The sequence below is a fragment of the Lygodium microphyllum genome, chromosome 13 (assembly GCF_053477565.2).
Source record: "Lygodium microphyllum isolate KBCC chromosome 13, Lygodium_microphyllum_v1.1.10, whole genome shotgun sequence".
NCBI lineage: Eukaryota > Viridiplantae > Streptophyta > Polypodiopsida > Schizaeales > Lygodiaceae > Lygodium > Lygodium microphyllum.
This window is the reverse complement of record NC_141147.1, coordinates 155053613-155072825: the sequence shown is the minus strand read 5'-3', so window position 1 is coordinate 155072825 and position 19213 is coordinate 155053613. Positions and strand designations below refer to the sequence as shown.

Below are 19213 nucleotides of genomic sequence, written 5' to 3'. Positions count from 1 at the left end.
AAATAAATTTGTTGAAAAACTCATCAAGGGCTTTGAGGCTGTCATTTGAGACCACAAAATGCCAAAGAGTATATGAATAATCAATTACAAAGTACCAAAGCATGGTGACATGGCCCACTAGGGAAATTTAAGGTCAAAAAATAACCTTGCAAGGGAGTTTGATCAAAATATTCCCTCAAAAATGAAAACATGTTTATTTTTTTACAAATGAACTCGTTAGAGATTGCAAATGAAAACTCAGCTGGCACAAACTTCAGCCTCATGCTATCCCCCTAGTACCCCAATTAAAAGAGATCAACAGAGCCACCAATGATTGGAGCAATAAGCACCATCTATTTGAGATTTGAGCGATTCATCGTGCAAGAACCCACTCTAGAAAAGTATAGGAGATTTAAAAATACAGCTCAGATACAGACCTTATCTGTCAAAGACAAAAGGCCACTTATCCCAAATTTATCATTCAAGTGAGTATTTGCAGACAAAAGATATATCAATCTATGTCAGAAAGCAAGGAAGACAAATAACATTCAACTTCTAACCTTGAGAAGAAATCTTTGTAGTCCAAAGGTCATAGTCTAGCAATTTAAACTTTTATGTGAAGATTATAAAGATGCCAAAAGATGTATTCAAATCACAAATTACCTTGTTGTATACAAAACATAGCTTTGTAATCAAATTGAAATCATTGGCAATAGATTTCAAATTATTTTGTATTAATTTTTGTCATTTTTATAACTATTGTATTGGTATTTCTATTGGATAAGTTATGGCAAGAGAAAAACTTGTTTTGTGAGAATGTCTCTACATAAAGTATTTCTCTATTTTATCTAAGGCACATGCACATAAGGTTCACCATGATTAATATTGTTAAGAAATCAAAAAACATGTATCTCAAATAATGTAACACAATTTTGGAATACATATTCTATTTACCTTATAACCATTGCACTCAAATGAATACACAATAGAGATATTTAGGTCATCGCTTGCTAGATCCATTCACACTTGATGCAAAGAGACGTTTGCATTCACACTGTTGAGCATCATTAAAAGCTCATCCTCTAACCAAACCTCTAACATTATCATAGAATTATCAATGTCATCCTGTAAGTCTTAATCAATTGCTACACTCTTTCCATCCATATAATGCCATCTCATGTAATAAAAAGTCAGAATAAAATTTTGTGATGCAATTACATATTTACAAAGAACAGATTTGCATTGCATTTTGGACATAATCCCACACACTTATTTTGTATCACATCTTTGACCTACTTTTGTATCCTAGCTTTGACCTGGGAAGTCCATGCATTTCTCCAATTTGCATATGAATCTTGATGATATTTTCCAAACTTCCTCATCATAAAATGAGTCCACAAAAACATGTAATGGCATGAAGATTATGATCTTCACATATCAACTCGCTATATTAGGTCAAAAATATCTTTAAATTTATGTATAAATATTTAATCTAAAAATTTCATCTATTTCCATTTTTGAAATTGGTCACTTTACACTATCTAGAGCTAGGAGTGGAAGAGGGCTGAGATATCCAAATGTTGTTATGCTTGATAGTGCATTATATAATTGTTCATATTTAAATAATCCATTCTCAGAGCCAATGACATGTTTAAGGTCATTTTTTACTAATGCTTGCCAATAGAGTCATGACATGCATGAGAGATTCCAACTATACTTTTGATAAGTTGCCAATCTTTGAGGTTTGATGGATATATATCTACAAACATAGACAAACTTCGGTAAATTCTTGAAACATAAAATCTAGTTTAAAACCTATTGAAATATATAAAACTTAGAGTTTAATGTATGGCATGGCATGACCATGGGCTAGTTCTATAAGCGTAGTTTTTAGTGTATATATGCATGTTGTATAAGTACCTCCTTGATTTTATTTTCCTAGTCTTTCAAGCCTGAAATCCTTAATTTGCCCCTTGTAAGTGTCAATGAGTTCATTTCCACATCTTTTCCTCTCCTTTGTCTGTAACATAACCTAAGAACCAAGAAATATGCCTATAGAAATTCACCTATTATTGTCAAGATTAAATTTGTTGTATATTTTGATTGTTTTGATAGAAGTGGAAGAACACCAAGGACATGAAGCTTCCATTAAAATAGAAGAAATAGAAGAAGATGTTGAGTGAAGACAAAATAGCAAATCCTACCAAAATGAAGAGATGAAATGCACTTTGTTGAACTATTTGAGATTTTTGAGAAAAAGGAGAGGGATACTTCATTGAGGGAAAACACTTGGTTCTATTATTTAAATTTTTTGAGAAAACGACTAGGAAACTGCAAATGTTATGTGGGATTGTCAAGAAATGTCTCCATATAATGTATTTAGCAGTACCAATACCTATTGTTTTTGTGCCTCCATGAATTTGTGCTCCAAAAATACCTAAGAATATTTATTTTTAAAATATCTAAATATCTAAAAATGTCTCCATATAATGTATTTAGCAGTACTAGTACCTCTTGTTTTTTGTGCTCCAAAAATACCTTTAAAAATTTTTAAATTTTTTTTAAATGAGATAAAATATTTTTAAAATTAAAAAATCTCATTTCTACCATAACGGTTGCTCTCCCAGTATTGGTTGAGACTCTCTCTCTCTCTCTCTCTCTCTCTCTCTCTCTCTCTCTCTCTCTCTCTCTCTCTCTCTCTCTCTCTCTCTCTCTCTCTCTCTCTCTCTCTCTCTCTCTCTCTCTCTCTCTCTCTCTCTCTCTCTCTCTCTCTCTCTCTCTCTCTCAAACTAAAATGCCTAAACTTGAGTCCAAATCTCCCTAATGCAAACTGCATTGGGACATAGTTTCTCTTTAGAATCCCCTCCTAATATTTAGCAATTAAGTCCAACAAGTCTCTGTAGAGCCTTGTTCTTTTATTTGCTACTTATGAAGACTAGCTAGTGTGAACCATGATATTTTTTAATTAAAGGATGGTCCAAACTTCATTGGAGTTATCCGCATACCTAAGAATTCGTTTAACTACCATCTTGTTAACCAAATATATAAGGTTAGGATGCCTAATCCTACTTGGCCTATCCTAGGAGTAAATTATGATAAGCAACTTTGGGAATCTTAACTTGTTAGAGTCTCCTTCCTAAAGGAAATTCCTACAACTCAACTCTAGCTAACTAAGACCAAATTAAGGAGGCCTCCAACATGCCAAGTAAATACGAGAGGAAATGAATACATGATTAATAACCAATAGTGGTTGCATAGTTGCAAAGCCTTGTTGAAGGCCATTCAAACTATCCATGTCTAATATTGAGTAACTCCCAAGCCCGTTGATATACCAAAAGTCTAAAAATATTGCCTTCCTAAATAGTCTAATATTACTTTAGTTTATCAATGACCCATTTCCATGTCTAATATTGAGTAACTCCCAAGCCCATTGATATACCAAAAGTCTAAAAATATTGCTAAATAGTCCGATAGTCACTCTCCATAAGCCGTGCTAGGGGATCTTTATTGAGAGTTTTGATGCCAATTTGTCCATGCTTTGCTTTTGAACCTAGAGTCAAATAGAAGACCTATAAACAATCCTATAAAATAGCAAGATATTTTCCATCATTCCTAATTGTGGAATATATATCATTTGCAAACGAATGCAAGGACTTAGCACAATTAAAGTCTAGGAGGGCAATGCCACTTGTATTTCATTTGAGGGGGGAGGGAGGAATAAGCTCACCTTAATGGACATTTTGACCATGGCATTTCTAAAAGGGGTGAAACAAATTCGATGAATCTCCTAGCTAAACCCATATCATTGAGAGATTGGACACAAATCTCAATCAAGTTAATTGTATGCTCTATCAACATTAATCTTAAAGGAAATATAGGCTTCATTGGTCTTTAGGTGTTGTTTGAGCCCTCCAATAGAGCAATTATGGCATCAAGAATACCCATGCCCTTGACAAATCCTTTTTGTTCTAAACTAATCCAAGAATTCGATTGACACATAAATATTTTAGCCAAACATTTAGTAAAGATGTTAATCTTTTGACCAAACATTCAACAAAGATGAAAATCTTTTAGCCAAACATTTAGCAAAGAATTTGTTGACTAATGTGAGTCACATAATAAACCTAGAATTGGAGAGATTCTCTTTTAATTTTTGTTCGTGAACAAAGATTAACCAAACCTTCATCAATAAAAATAAGGAGAGCACCATAAGAGAAACTTCCAAATCATCCATAAGGGAGAATTAGAGACTTTTTTAATAGCACTAGGAGATCATTTGAGGATTTAGATCATAGATTGAATATTGCTCAATACAATCAAAGTCTCCTAAGATACATGGAAGCAAACGCACCCATATTCACTCAAACACGTGCATTGATCATGACCTCCGATGTGCTTCAAGGGCTAATAGTTTATACATCAAAACATGATGGTTTGAATGATTTCTCAAATCAAATGCATCTTCTAGATGTCACATCTAAAGTTGCTACACCTATATATATATATATATATATATATATATATATATATATATATATATATATATATATATATATATATATATATATATATATATATTTGGAGGCCACTTACAAATAACCAAATCACATGATCATGCATTTGAAAACATTAAGTTTGCCACATTTTTCAACCACTAAAGTGGTTAAAAAGCTTCACATATAAGTGGCCCATATTGTGCAGTACAAATGTTGCATGGTCAGCATGTACTATTTTTTTGCATATTAGTGCATGTCATGCACTTTGGTAAGGCTTAGTTTTACAAACATCACATTACATAGTTTACATCTTAATGCACAATATATATCTTAATGCATTTGTCACTCACATTTGTCAATTGTCTATAATGTTGGTGGTTTAAGGTCCACAATAGCTCATTTTCTATCCAGTTCTATACAAGTTTTCTACAAATGTAGACCATTATCTTGAAGGGCCACCTCTATTTGCTAGATTCAATTATTGCGCTTAATTGCAAACCCACATTTAGATTGAGCAAAGCACATCATCCTACTAATTTGAGAGGGAATTCTCTAACAATATAAAATGTCCATAGAGGAGGCACCATAGTTCGATCTTGAAAGGACCCTTACTCAAAATTCATCCTAAGTTCTAGGCTTATTGCACAATCTCTTCAAGTGACCACTCTCCAAATGTAAGTTGCCTCCAAGTTACATTTTTCACATGCAATCTAGCACCTCAATGTGGCATAGAAATTTTCACATTTTTGTGTTTTTATGTTTTTATGTCTTTTCCAAAATATACTCAGCCTATAAAAGTCGGATGAAAAACAACACTCATTGCTAGCGAATTGCTTTGGTCACTCCTACCTTCTTTGCATTATATTAACAAGCCTTTACAATAGGGCTAGCTAGAAGAGTCCATGATCATTGACAATGCTTTTAGCTCCTTGACTTGATTTCCTCTCCATCACTAAAAAAGTCAAAACACCCTTGAGGCTACCATCTAACTAGAAGCTAGAGCAATGTAGACTAGGATGACAGGACTACATCATCCCATAACTCAGATGTAGATATATATTCTATCAAAAACTAAAGCCATGTTCAGTTGTCTATTTGGTTAAAATATTAGTGTTTTTATTGTTGTAGATCAACATGTTCAAATGGAATGGACACCAATACAAGGGCAGCTTGAGCAATTAACAGTCTTGTTTAGGTAGGTTACTATTACATCATAGCAAAGTACTGTTGAGTTCAGATTACAAACCATACTTAAATCGACCTATCCTGGGCATTCAAAGCTTCACTTGGGAGTATTGTCCTATACAAGAACTGTTTCTTGAATGTTTAAAACTACATTGTATCAGAAGCTCCAGCTCAGTTCTCGTGTAGTATCAATCCATACATGTGCACGAGAATGAAGGGTATGATGATGACATTAGACATCAAACTACACTCTTTTCAAACACAAAATTACAGATCTACAGCTGAGGACGGTGGTGGCTTCCTTTTCTTCCCAAGCACAGCCGCTCTCTCCAGCCTCGTTCCTTCAACACGCCATTTCTTGAAGGCAGACATCGAATCGCGTCCAGCTTGGAACACTGGAATGCAAAGTGAACAAAATAAGCATACTTGTGATCACATGAAACCAACAACCAACTTGTATCTTAAGTCCAGGCTCAAAAAAGATACTATCTACAGTGACCCAAAAAAGATACTTGTGATGACATGAAACCAAGGCATCATCTCCAAAGAACTTCTAAAGAGGCTCTGAGTGGAAAGCTTACACAAACTTTCTTCTCTCGACAGAATCTGCAGAACTTTGGATGTAGTGGAAACTGCAGCACTATGGGACTTGCAGAGAATATCTTTATATCGACCGCGGAGGGTGAACAACAAGAACGACCCAAGAGTGGCATCATTTATCCTTTTTCATGCAAGAGCACAAAAGCCACTTCTCGGTACAAGTTGATAAAATAGATCGCATTACAAGTCATTTGCTTTTGGTCAACTTGCTATACAGTAGGCATACATTAGAACAGCAAGAGCTTTTAAATGGGATGTTTGTTATGTCATACTCACATGGGAGCAAGCTTGCAACCGACCTTGTAGAAATAAGGACACCTACTCCAAATGTCCACACAGGCAGGGTCTGCTTGTACCTCCTTCCTTAACCTGTTTAAGCACACTTAAGTCAGTCCCTACAATTTTCAAGCGCCCTTTGCATTATATTGTAGGCATATACTATTGTGATCTGTTCAGGCCAAAGTTAAGATATTTCAACATGAAAAAAAACATAGAGCACAAACAGCGTTTTTCTGAAGATGCTACAGGCACGCACTGACATATAATGGCAGCTAAGTTTAAGATTCAACAGACGTATAGGTCTTATACTTGAGATCATGGAACTATTTGTTGGAATCATGAGAATGTGGTGGACAGGAAGAAAAACTAAAAGAGTGAAAGTGATAGTTCTTCTCCTAGTGTCTTGGATCATCTTCCTTCTTCCATGATTCTTTTGTTCAATATTTTCTGATAGGATTTTTCTAAGCATAGAACATCACAGCTTTTAAAAAGTCCACAGTTTCATTATGTACTTCACAATTTAAGTCAAGTTCAGTTAGAAAAAGTCTTTACCTTTGATTTAAAAAACCTGGAACATTGATTAAGACAGCCTGCCTATGAAAGAGATCTTGAGCAAGCCAAAGTGGCAGATCAACCTTAGAGGCCTGCTCAACCTGCATCACAAAAAACATCAGCATCGTGTAGGGAAGGATTCTATCTCACAACAGAATACCTATTGTTTAAATAAGAAATTCGTTCTTCAAAAGCAGAAAACAACATACTAATTAAAAATAATAAGCACCAGAGAGAGAAGAGAGAGAGAACTAACAAAACTCATCGCATCGGCAGGAGAAATAAAACAAAAAGACAGCAGTCACCTTGCGTACACAACAAAAAGCCATCATGGCTGTATACCTCACCCAGTTAGCGTAGCCTGGAACTGAGGGACTAGCTTGCAGCCCTGCCTTCCCCAAAGAAGGATCCAGGTTTCCACACAGGCATCATGTGATCCTGCTAACCTTGTCAGAAAGCTACACCAATCAGAGAATTATACTGTGCAATCTGAGTTGCCTTGAATGCATTATGCGATCCCACTAACCTTGTCAAATGTAAATGATGTGAACTCAAAAGTCTTTAAATAGTTTCAGCCAGTCTCGAGCAGAGATTTTGCCCACCTTTGACCTATCTACATAAAGCTGTCCTGTATGTATTGTAAAGTGTTGGTATCAATGATCCCCAGTACCTGACCTGCACCTGAGACACTCCTACCCTAGATCATGACTCTACTGTTTTCTGTAGAAAGAAGAGGTGTTTGTCCACAACCATATTGAGTATACCTCTAAGCAATCTCATAGGTAATCTTTTGGGGATTACTCATACCTACAGCTTTTTGGTGAATGGCCCAAGTGGGTCAGCCAAGCTACCAATGCATACCACCTATCTGCCACCAACCAAAAGGAGTCATCCTCTAGAAACATCCCCCTCATCTGTCAAAGTAGTCTTGAAGACCCCTCCAATGACCTGACACTGGATTGGGCAACATGCATCTAGACACAGGGGCACCCTTCCTCACCTCCTGCTTGGCCTATAAAGCCAAAATCACAGGTAAATTGGGACACCATAGCAAAGAGATAATAGCAATTGGGCACACTAGGTAGCCTTCCTAGAGATGAGGTTTTTCCCACTGCTTGCACTCGTGAAATAAATCAGCAAATAAACAAAAGACTCACTGAGCAAAAAAGCTAAAATAATCTTTCACAGTAGACGATGCATGATAGGCCCCAAATGTTGGTTCCCCTTTTAGTATTTCTTTATTATAATTCAAAGCTTGCACAAATCACAAGTGACTTGCTGTCACAAACCAACACTCTCTTGATGCCAATAATTCCCATGTGCCTTACACTTGAATCAGTCTTGACTTATCTCCAACATAGTGTTCTCACTTGCTCTCACCAACCTTGACCAAATGCGTAACAAATCTATCCATTTACCATCTCAAGTGTAATGCATTTCAATACATGTTGTCCTCAATCCAATTGGCTCTCAAAAGTGGCATCGAAGGTGCAAGTTTGGCCCCATGTTGCTGCCCGCTGCAAATAATGTGTAATACATGCAAATCTAAATTCTAAACTGATCCAATCTGCTTTATGAAGCTTCTACCTTGTTCATGCAAGAGTCCTAATGCTTTGCTCTAACCTTTACACACCCATTTCACTATCAAACTGAGTAAATTCATACCTACACTTCAGATCTACATTACTGCCATAGCAAACCAGCATTTAATTCATGCCCGAAAACAAAGGGTAATTGCTCTGATTCCTACAATATGCATTCTATTAGATATTGCCTTACATTTCCCAAATTATTCCGTGCATTTTCCGCAATACAATGGCTACATTTCAGCAATTCCACACAACACAATTGATCTAGAGGTACACAATGACCTTGTCACCTTCAATGTTGGCCTCCAATCAACTGTGGAGTATTCAAAAAAGCACATGAACACTTACAATCTGTCAAACCCTTAAAATGACACCTAAGTATTTGAGCCCAATCTTACAAAGCATTTCCTTTGAAAACCATCCTACATAGTCTCCATGAAATCCCACATTGTTCCTCTCACAAACAAAGGGATTTCTCACGATGAGATTGTAAAAAAATCACATTCTTTGCAAGAAAGTTGTCCCAAAAGTGCATTAGGCTTGAGAGCTCAAAGAAGAAGAGAATCTCAACCCCTACCACTATAATAACTTTTTTTTAAATTAGGTCAAAAATAGCAACACACCTCATTATAAATGGCGTTACAAAACTACCCAATGGATTCCCCATGCCAAGAAGAGAGGATTGACTATTATCCTGACTCGTGCGCCATCAACTCACGTTCCATGGCTGAAAACTGCAATTTCTATAGCAAAGAAAAGAAAAATGGATATCTCCAAACTTGGGCTTCTTAAATTAGAGAGAAAACAACCTCAAATAGCCAAGATCAGTTTTCTAAATCAATAACCAATTACTCCTTAATCCAATCCCATTTTTCATTAAGAGCTAATAAGTGACTTGATCATTAATCATAAGTGAGCTACTCACTAGACCAACTAGGCCTTGCTTTAAGCACCCACAGAGAAAAGCTCAAGTAGATGCAACTGTAGCACGCTTTTCTTACTCATGCGAAATTCCCTTCAATGCGGCACGATCACCTTTCTTCAAGGAGATGATTTCCAAAATTGCGCAATTTGGCTCATCTTATCAACCTCCCACCTATGATGCTTTACATGAGAAATTTTTGCAAGAGGAAGTGACCAACATAAAGGCCACCACCACACCAATCAAACCACTCCTTGGAAGGTGTCATTGCTGCATGTTGTGACAAGGCTCTCTACATAAAATCCACAAAGTGCGGTGCTCGGCAAAAGACAACTCCTATCTTATGTGAGATATGGGTAGAAGCAGTTGAATATGTGTGACCGAAAAATGTAATTCAATTTATCTCAGATGGGGAGGCAACAAATAGGACTACAGGTGCTCTGTTGGAGTAACAATATCCCCATATTACATGGAGTTCATGTATGGCCCATTGTCTTAATAATTTATTCAAGGACTTTGGAGCACTAGCATGGATCAAGAGCACTATGAAGATAATGAAGATGAAGAAATTCTGAATAAGACAGATATTTGATGTTTTCTATCTTCTTAGTACTTTTACTTGTACAATTTGTATTTTCCATTTTGTCCTTCAAATTTGAATGCAACCTTTGGATCTTTGATATTTATAAGTTTGATCTTGCCTCCATTATTAATTCAAAATGGTATTCTGATTCTTAGATTTCTATCTTTCAAGCTTCAACTTAAAATATTATAAATAAAGCTTTCTAGTATACACATCTTAAAATATTCTTAAAAAGGATATTATACAATATGTACCCTTGTATTGAAAGGTGAGAAGAATCGAAGCTTGCACAAGAGAGCTATGGCGAGAGAGCAAGAGCAAGGGAGAGAGAGACTCACAATGTGGAAACTCTAACAGTCAATGTGTGACCGATCTTCCCTTTATTCATCTGTCACTAAAAGAATAAAAAATAAAGTGACGGTGACAAATGCCCGCCACCTGCACTGTGCAGGCGCAAGTAATATCAGTGTAGTAATACACACGCGGCTAGGTGGAGGCACCTTTACCTCCAACAACCTCCCACTTAAAGACGAATCTGCCGCAGTGAGGAGTGAAAAAGAAAAAGAAAAGACCGTACAACATGTACACATGTACACATGTATAACAAGATGAGGAAATACGTCATCTCATCGCACGCCCATCAATCTCCTGAGAAAGGCAATGCGCTCCGTAGAGAGGCTTTTGATGAGCACATCTGCAGGATTCTGATCAGTTGAGATCTTGACAAGGTCAGCAAACTTGTCCTGAACGACCCCACGTATGAAGTGATACCTCACCTCAATGTGTTTCGTCTTCGTATGGAAGATCGGATTCTTGGCTAACTTAATAGCACTCATAGAATCCAAATGCAGTGTAGGAATAGATTTAATAACAAGGTCATGAATCAAACGGCCTAACCATATGGCCTCCTTGCAAGCCTCAGTGGCTGCAACATACTCGACCTCAGTGGTGAAAAGAGCCATACACTTCTGCACCCTGGATATCCAAGAGACAGCACCTCCAACATAGGTGAACACATAATGAGAAATGGACTTCCTACTATCTGCATGTCTTGCATAATCAAAGTCAATGTACCCCACGACTCATATCCTGGCTACCATAGCATATACACACATCTGCAATGCCCTTCAAATACCTCATGATACCCTTCACGGCATTCCAACGCTTCTTGCCAGGTGTAGCCATATAGCATGCCACAACACTAACTGCAAAGGCAATATCTAGACGAGTGGCTATCATGGCATACATAAGACTTGCTGCGGATGCATAGAGAATCTTGGCCATCTCGGCCCTCTGCTCATCTATCTACAGACAATCGACCTGTGATACCTTTACATAAGAAGGCAATCAACCTATACACTAGGTGCTCCCTGCCAGGATCTGCAAAGCCCTTAGGCTACTCCATGTAAATCTCATCATGCAAATCCCCATGTAAAAATGTCGTCTTGATATCCATCTAATGCAAGTCCAAGTCAAGTTGCGTAACTAAAGCCAAAACTAAGCAAAGAGTGATCATCTTAACCACAAGAGAAAAGACTTCATCAAAGTCAACTCCATGCTCCTGTTTAAAACCTTGGCAACAAGTCTTGTCTTATAAGCCAACCTGGGGTGTCCAAGGGCACTCTTCAACTTGTACATCCATTTGTATGGCAGAGTCTTCTTGCCACTAAGCAAGGAAACCAAACCCCAAGTCTCATTATTATGTAAGGAGCCTATCTCAGACTGCATAGCCCTCTCCCAAGTGTGACTGTCATCCCTGCATATAGCCTCTTCATAAGTGAAAGGCTCTCCTGCATCTGTAACCAAGACATAATGCATTGAGGGCTGAAATCTGTCAAGGGGAGCATCTATCTCTAGTAGATCGCCGCACTGCAGGCTCTACTGCCTGCCTAACATTCTATCCAACACCCTGGCCATGAGTACCTGTTCTTGCTGCTGCAGGCTGTCCAACTGGTTGTACGGGAGCTCATGGCTCCTCCTGAAATATAACCCTACGTATCTTCACTATCTTCTCAAGCTGCCTATGCATCTTGTCTTCATGGAAGACTACATCATGGCTGTGGATGACTTTCTACGCCTGCGGATCCCATAGACGGTAACCCATCTCTCTTACATCTCCATAGCCAAGGAATATGCATTTAACACTCTTAGGATCCAACTTGTTACACTTGTCCTTAAGCACATGGCAAAATGCCTCACATCCAAAGACACGTAAATGCGCATAAGAGGGAGGCTTTCCTATCCATACCTCCTTTGCAACTTGGAAATCAATAGCACTACATGGCCATCCATTAATGATATCCACGGCAATTGTAACTACCTCAACCCAAAAGTGTTGGGGTAGGCCTGCATGGCTAAGCATACTGCGAACCCTCTCCTGGATGGTCCTATTCATCCGCTCAACTCTACCATTTTGGGAAGTGGTGTAGAGAGCGGTCAACTGACGCTTAATATCCCTCTCATCACATAACTGCTTAAAAGCACGTGAGACATACTCACCTCCATTATCTGTCCTTAGGCATTTCAACCTATGCCCAAACTAGTTTTCTGCCAAAGCAAGCCATCTGTAAAAAACTACCAATACATCAGCTTCTACTTTATGGGATAAGCCCATACTTTATGTGAAAAACCATCTATGAAAGTAACAAAATACTTCGCACCACCCATAGATTGACAGGGCATAAGCCCACAAACATCAAAATGAACCAAAGCTAAGGACTCACTCATATGCAGCATACTAGACTTCTTATGCGTAGACCTAGTCTACCTGCCATAAAGACAATGATCACAAGAATCAAATGAGAATAGTCAAAGGGCGGTAAGTACTACAAACCAGAAAGCATATTCATTCCCTTAATAGACATGTGCCCCAAACGGACGTCAACATCCTAGCCTCTCGCAACAGTCTACATCATCAAGCGTCAATGATTTCATCACTCGTCTATCATAGGGATTCTTGGGACCTGCATTTATACAGCTTGGCTCCTCCTCCATCACCTGGCATCAATGATCTATCACTGGGACTGCGAGGACCTGCGTTTTTGCAGCCTAGCTTCTCCTCCATCACCTAGTGTCACTTGTCTGTCATAGAGGCTATTGAGACTTGCGTTTTTGCAAACTCATCCTCCATCTAGCGTCATCATTATCCACCTGGCATCAACATCTAGGCTACTCTCCCTACATTTGACAGCTCTGACATTCTAGGATTTGTATTTTGTTGCCTAAGTCACTCTCAACATCAAAGGACTACAGATTGCTCCCTTGACAGCTGATGATCATCTTCCACATCTCCAACAGCATCAAAGGACTGTGATCCGCTCCCTCGATAGTTGTTCTTCACCTTCCAATGATTACTTCAATAGCCCACTACCCGAAGGACTGCATTTTGCCCCCTTTACTGTGCAGATCCCCACAGGTACTACCGCCTAATTCACATAAAACAGTGCAATTATCTTTTGAGCTTCAACTCCATTGTTTCAGCTTTTCTTCTAATAAAATAATTCATTGCATCATCACAGTGTTCTTGTGTTTTTTAGTTTCTCTTCTCTCTCAATGTTTGCCGTATACACTTTGTGTTACTTCCCACAAACCCTACTATCTCTCTACACTATCGCTTATTTTGACATGGTATCAAAGCATACCTATTATTTTTTATAGGCATCATCAATACCGATGAGCTTTACTCATATGTCTTCCACGCTGCTTGAGCATGAGGCATCCTTGAGTTTACAAGGGAGGTTTCCATCTCGACATGGCGGCCATGATGATGCATTACCAGCTTCAAAGAGGGGTGATAAGAAGAAGTCAAAAAAAGGCCTAGTGTTATCACTATGGTTAGAAGGGACACCTACGTAAGGATTGCAAAACAAGGAGCAAGTAGCATCAAGGAAAAAGGAGAAGAAGTAGCTGGATATGGACTCTTCTGACAAGCCGTCTTCCTCATCCTCCTCTGGCTTTGATTCAGATCTTCCCACCAAGTCTCCAAAGGGTCGCCTTCTTCAACAAAGGGGACAAGCATGGCTGCCCCTCCTACTACTTTCTAGTGTTGGTAATGTGGTCATCCCTCACAACTCTCCAATGACAAGGAGGGAGACTAAGAGGTGTTAGAGATTTATTCATCCCTTGAACACGCATTGGTAGGTTACTATTATATAGTTAGCACTCTCGAGCACACTTACACATTTCCTATTTATCAAGTCGAACAACTCCATGCAATCTACAAGTCATTCCCAACTTTGGCAAACAATCGGCAATCTAAGAAGGCTATGCAAGTTGCCATGAGGCAGCCCCACATTAGTGTGCAACATTTTAGGCATTATTTTATTCAGCAATTGCTATTGTGTAATAGTCAACCAGTTTTTTCTCGCTGTCCTGATTTTTTTGTGTTATTTTTCTTGCCTATTTATAGGCAGCCTGCCCCTATCATTCTTCCCTTGTCTCTTCAAGTGGTGAAAGAGATCAGCTTGCAGAGATACATTTGAAAGCCCATGTATGCATCTGCCTTCTTCATTTCAGCATTTGTCTATTGGAGATTTCTGCATTCTACTATATCATTTCTCTCTCCTTTTTTCTCCTCTGCATTTTCTTTCAGTTTGATCATACGCTTCCAAATTTGCTGCACTCCGACATGGTATCATAGCAATGTTGAAGGGCTGATTGATTGTTAGACTTGAACATGAGATTTCAGCACAACAAAAGTTTATGTTTTCAATGTTAGAAGGTTGAGACGAATAGGTGCAGTGCAAGAAAGAAGCAGAGTTGCTGTTTTTTGCAGGTTTTTGTTGTCCCCATGAAGGAGAAAACGCTGTCTCTTCAGCCCTTTGAAGAAAATTTTGAGTTTTGATCACCTCTCGCAGTTGAAACTGGCTTGGGATGAGTGGAGGAAGCACTGGCAAGCACCATTTGCGGAGTCAAAGGAGACTGCCCTTGTTTTTGTGCAAGTTATTCAAGAGACAATGTCTTTCGAGATTCACGTGGCGTTTCGGGCTATTATGGACTGTAAGGTTCCCGTGTTACTAACTCTTCCTTTCGCTCAAAAGCTCAATGGGGAGAATTATCACATTTCGCGGGTAATGATGCTTGCCATCTTGGAATCGTATGATTTGGTGGAGCTCGTAACCGAGGCTATAGACCATCCTACAACTTGTGATGCCTCTAAGCTTTTTGTTAATGAGAAAGCTCAATTGGTCAAGGTACAAGTACATTGGGATAATCTAAATGCCTGCATCCACTCTTTCCTCTTTCTCTCTTGCACTCCAACCATTATAGCTCATATCAATGTTGCTCTAGAGATATGGCTAGAATTAGACCGGTTGTGCAATCAGATGACCATTATGAAGCGGGTGTCTCTAGAGGTACAAATGCAAATATTGAACCCATCCAAGTCTACTCCCACGTGGGAGCATGTCAATAAGCTTCAACAATTGCAGATGTAGGTCCAAAACACAAGAAAGGTGATTACCTCAAAGAACATGGCAATAACTCTTCTTTCACATTTACCACCCCGATTTAGTGCTTTCTATTCCACCTTGATTGCTTTCGGATGGACAAATACCCTTAAGTGGGAGGAGTTGGTTCCGATGGTCATGGACCAACTAGAACTGTTGGGAATAAAGGCCCTCGTGCCTTTTAATGTGCTCGGGTGTGAACACGCCATTCCTTAGCACTTGTGCTTACACATATATATCTATCTAAAAACCTAAAGAGATACACTCGTCATTGTACCCACTAATCGTGCATACTCTCTACTCTACTCTCTGTCTCGCTGCGCGTAGTGAACACTGACTGCCTCGATCTTCGTACCTCCCAATCACTACAAATTGGTACCAGAGCGAGCAAGAGCAATCGACGGTCAACAGGTGCAGGGGAGTTGCAGGCAAGCCCGTGAGCAAAGGAAACAGTCGAATGGTGCAAAAGCGTGACGGGCAACAGCAGTCAACTGGTGCAGAAGCGCGACGGGCAACAGCAGGCGTGACAGGACTAGTTGACAGACGACTAGCAGGCGAGCAGGCTACGCTGACGGGCGGCCACGCGACAGGACAGCAAGCGTAACGGACATCGGGCTTCACGGAAACTGACAAGACACAGGACTGGAGGTGAGCTGAACGACGCTGACGACGGACGCGAGGCGGCATGGTCGAGCGGGTCAATAGACCCCGTCACAATTTTCTTTTAAAATCAATTTTTTCTTGAAACTCCCTTTGCCCCCGCTTTCTGTTACCAAGTGTTCACACCTACAAGCAAAGACTGCAAATCTGTGTCTTAAAAATTGGGGGTTTTCCCAAATTTGTGCCTGACACACATTGCAATGTTCTCTAAATCAAAAAATTTGCAGACACATTGAATGCGCAGGCCTCAAAATTTTTTTGGGGATTCTCAAATGCAAGTGAGATTTTTTTCTTGGATGAGTGAACTTCACTGAAATCTGTGCAATCTTGGCCCGAAAATTTGGGGCTTTTTCCGGATTTGGAGATTGTGATGCACGACAAGACAATTTATCTCAAAAATTGCAAGAATTTTATGGCATCTTGCCTCCAACATTTGGGGCTTTTCATGTACATGCACAAATTGGGCTGAAATTTACCCAATTTCTCGACATTGATGCACATTGGACCCCGTGCAATTTGGGGCTTTTGCAATTTGGGTAAAATTTGTGCACCATTTGGTCATTTTATGTACATGTAGGTTCAATTCCATGCAATTTGGACATCAATTCCATGTTTGTACCTTGGTCACTTGTGTGACAGTTTGGGCTTGCATTTGCTGAATTTTTTTGTCACATTTGGGCTGAAAATCATGGCTGGCAACAATGACAGCAATAATCTCATGCGCATAAAGAGGCTTGAAGGAGCACATAACTTTGCAGTTTGGCAAAAATAGTGTTACAATATCCTGTTGCAAAAGAAGCAGACAAAGCCAGTTAAAACCAAAGGAGCAAAGCTCGCAAACATGGAACGGAAAGATTGGGATGAGTTAAATGAGCTTGCACGCTCAACCATCGAGCTATCGATTTCTAATACCTTGTTGTTTAACATTGAAGGTTTGGATTCTGCATATGCTATATGGACTCGACTCGAAGAACTGTATGCACAGAAGAGTGCTGCAAGCAAAGTGTATTGGTTGAAAAAGCTTATGGATTTGCGTATGAAAGAGGGTACAGCAATGTCTACTCACCTGAGTGAGTTTAACTCCATTTTCAACCAGCTGGTTGCCTTGAAGTTCTTGATTGATTAAGAATTTAAGGCTGCGTTCTTGCTTTGCACTCTTCTAGAGAGTTGGGATATATTCAAGACTACTGTGAGCAATTCCAATGCGATTCTTTTGTATGCTAATATAGAGAGTGCTCTACTCATGGAAGAAATGAATCGGCAAAACAATGCATCCAGTAAGTCTTCTAGTGCTTTGCATACTAGGGGTAGATCACAGCAGAAAAGCAAATCCGATAGCAAGGGACGCAGTAAATCACGTGGCAAAGGTGTTGAATGCCATCATTGTGATAAGAAGGGTCACTTTAAACGTGATTGCTACAAATAGAAGAAAGAAAGAGGAAAGGGCAAGAAGACAAATGATAGCAAGGAAGAGAAGAAAGAGGTCAACCCAAGAAGAGCAGTGTCAAAATTGAAGAGGTGAATGTAGTCACTCATGACAGTGACAGTGGGAATTACGTCCTTTTGGTCTCTTCACACTTTGGTGCACATGCTTTACTTGCAAATACAGATGATGACATGCATACCTAGATTCTTGATTCAAGCGCTTCCTTTCATGTCACCCCTCATCGTGAGTGGTTCTCTACCTATATATGGGGTCAATATGGTGTTGTCCATCTTGGAAACAACTATGCATGTGACATTGCAAGTATTGGCAGTGTGCAGTTGTAGTTTCAACATGGCTCTATCTTCACACTTCAGCATGTATACCATGTACCTCAGCTCAAAAAGAGCTTAATTAGCACAGGGCAACTAGATTATGATGGTTTTTATTACACCTTTGGTGATGAAAAATGGAAGATCTATAAGGGATCTAGAGTGATTGCCAAAGGTTATAAAAGTGATGCTTTGTATCCTCTCCATGTATCTAGTGTGAGTGATCATGTTGTTGCCGTAACCGAGCAACCAAGTGTTTCTTTGTGGCATGGCCAGTTGGGACACATGAGTCAAATAGAAATGAAAATGCTTTCTCGTTTGGGTTACTTGCCTTGTCTTCGTTATGCTAATTTTGAGCATTGTGATCATTGAATTTATGGTAAACATACATAGAAGTCTTATAAAAAGTCTCTTTCGCTGAAATCTTCTCCTCAAGAGTTAGTACATTCAGGTGTATGTCAAATGCCAGGATTATCTTTAGGGAAAAAGAAATATATTGTCACCTTTGTTAATGATGCTACACGAAAGGTATAGGTTTATCCTATTCGTAGCAAGGATGAAATGCTTGACAAGTTTAAAAAATTATTGGCATTGGTTGAAAATCAAATTGATAAGACACTCAATTGTCTTCGCTCTGATAATGGTGGGGAATATGTGTCCAAGGCCTTTTAGGCATTTTGTGACAACAAAGGGATAAAGAGGAAGCTCACTGCCCCTCATAATCCACCCCAAAATGGAGTTGCAGAGTACATGAATCGGACCATACAGGATAAGGTCCGTACGACGATGTCTCATGCTGCATTGCCCCATGGTTTTTGGGTAGAGGCTGTTATGACAGCCGTACACTTGATTAATCGATCACCAAATAGGTCTTTGGGGAGGGGAAAGTTCCCCAAGAAGCATAGTAGGCAAACCACCTTCATATGCTCACCTGAAAGTGTTTGGCTGCAAGGCTATTGTGCACATTCGTAAAAAAAAAGCACAGCAAACTTGAGCCAAAGTCCTGTGAATGCATTTTCCTAAGATATGGTGACAAGGGTGAAATGGGGTATAGATTATGGGATCCCGAGAAAAGGAAAGTAGTACGCAGCAATGATGTTATCTTCCAAGAAGATCGCATGCATAAACAACCCGAAAAGACTGAGGAGGTCCGTAGGGTTGAATTC

General features: G+C 39.2%; 1 protein-coding gene across 1 annotated transcript in view; it reads right to left on the bottom strand.

Annotated features, from left to right (window-relative positions):
* Positions 1-5621: 5621 nt before the first annotated feature.
* LOC148027387 (DNA replication complex GINS protein PSF3-like) overlaps positions 5622-19213 on the bottom strand; it is a 34437-nt gene continuing 20845 nt past the window's right edge. The window contains exons 3-6 of the mRNA XM_087691967.1: positions 7092-7192; positions 6537-6629; positions 6242-6381; positions 5622-6055 (exon numbers count right to left, since the gene is read on the bottom strand). Of these exons, the coding sequence (XP_087548093.1) occupies positions 5928-6055; positions 6242-6381; positions 6537-6629; positions 7092-7192 (462 nt within the window). The 3' untranslated portion in view covers positions 5622-5927. The remainder of the gene's footprint in view (positions 6056-6241; positions 6382-6536; positions 6630-7091; positions 7193-19213) is intronic.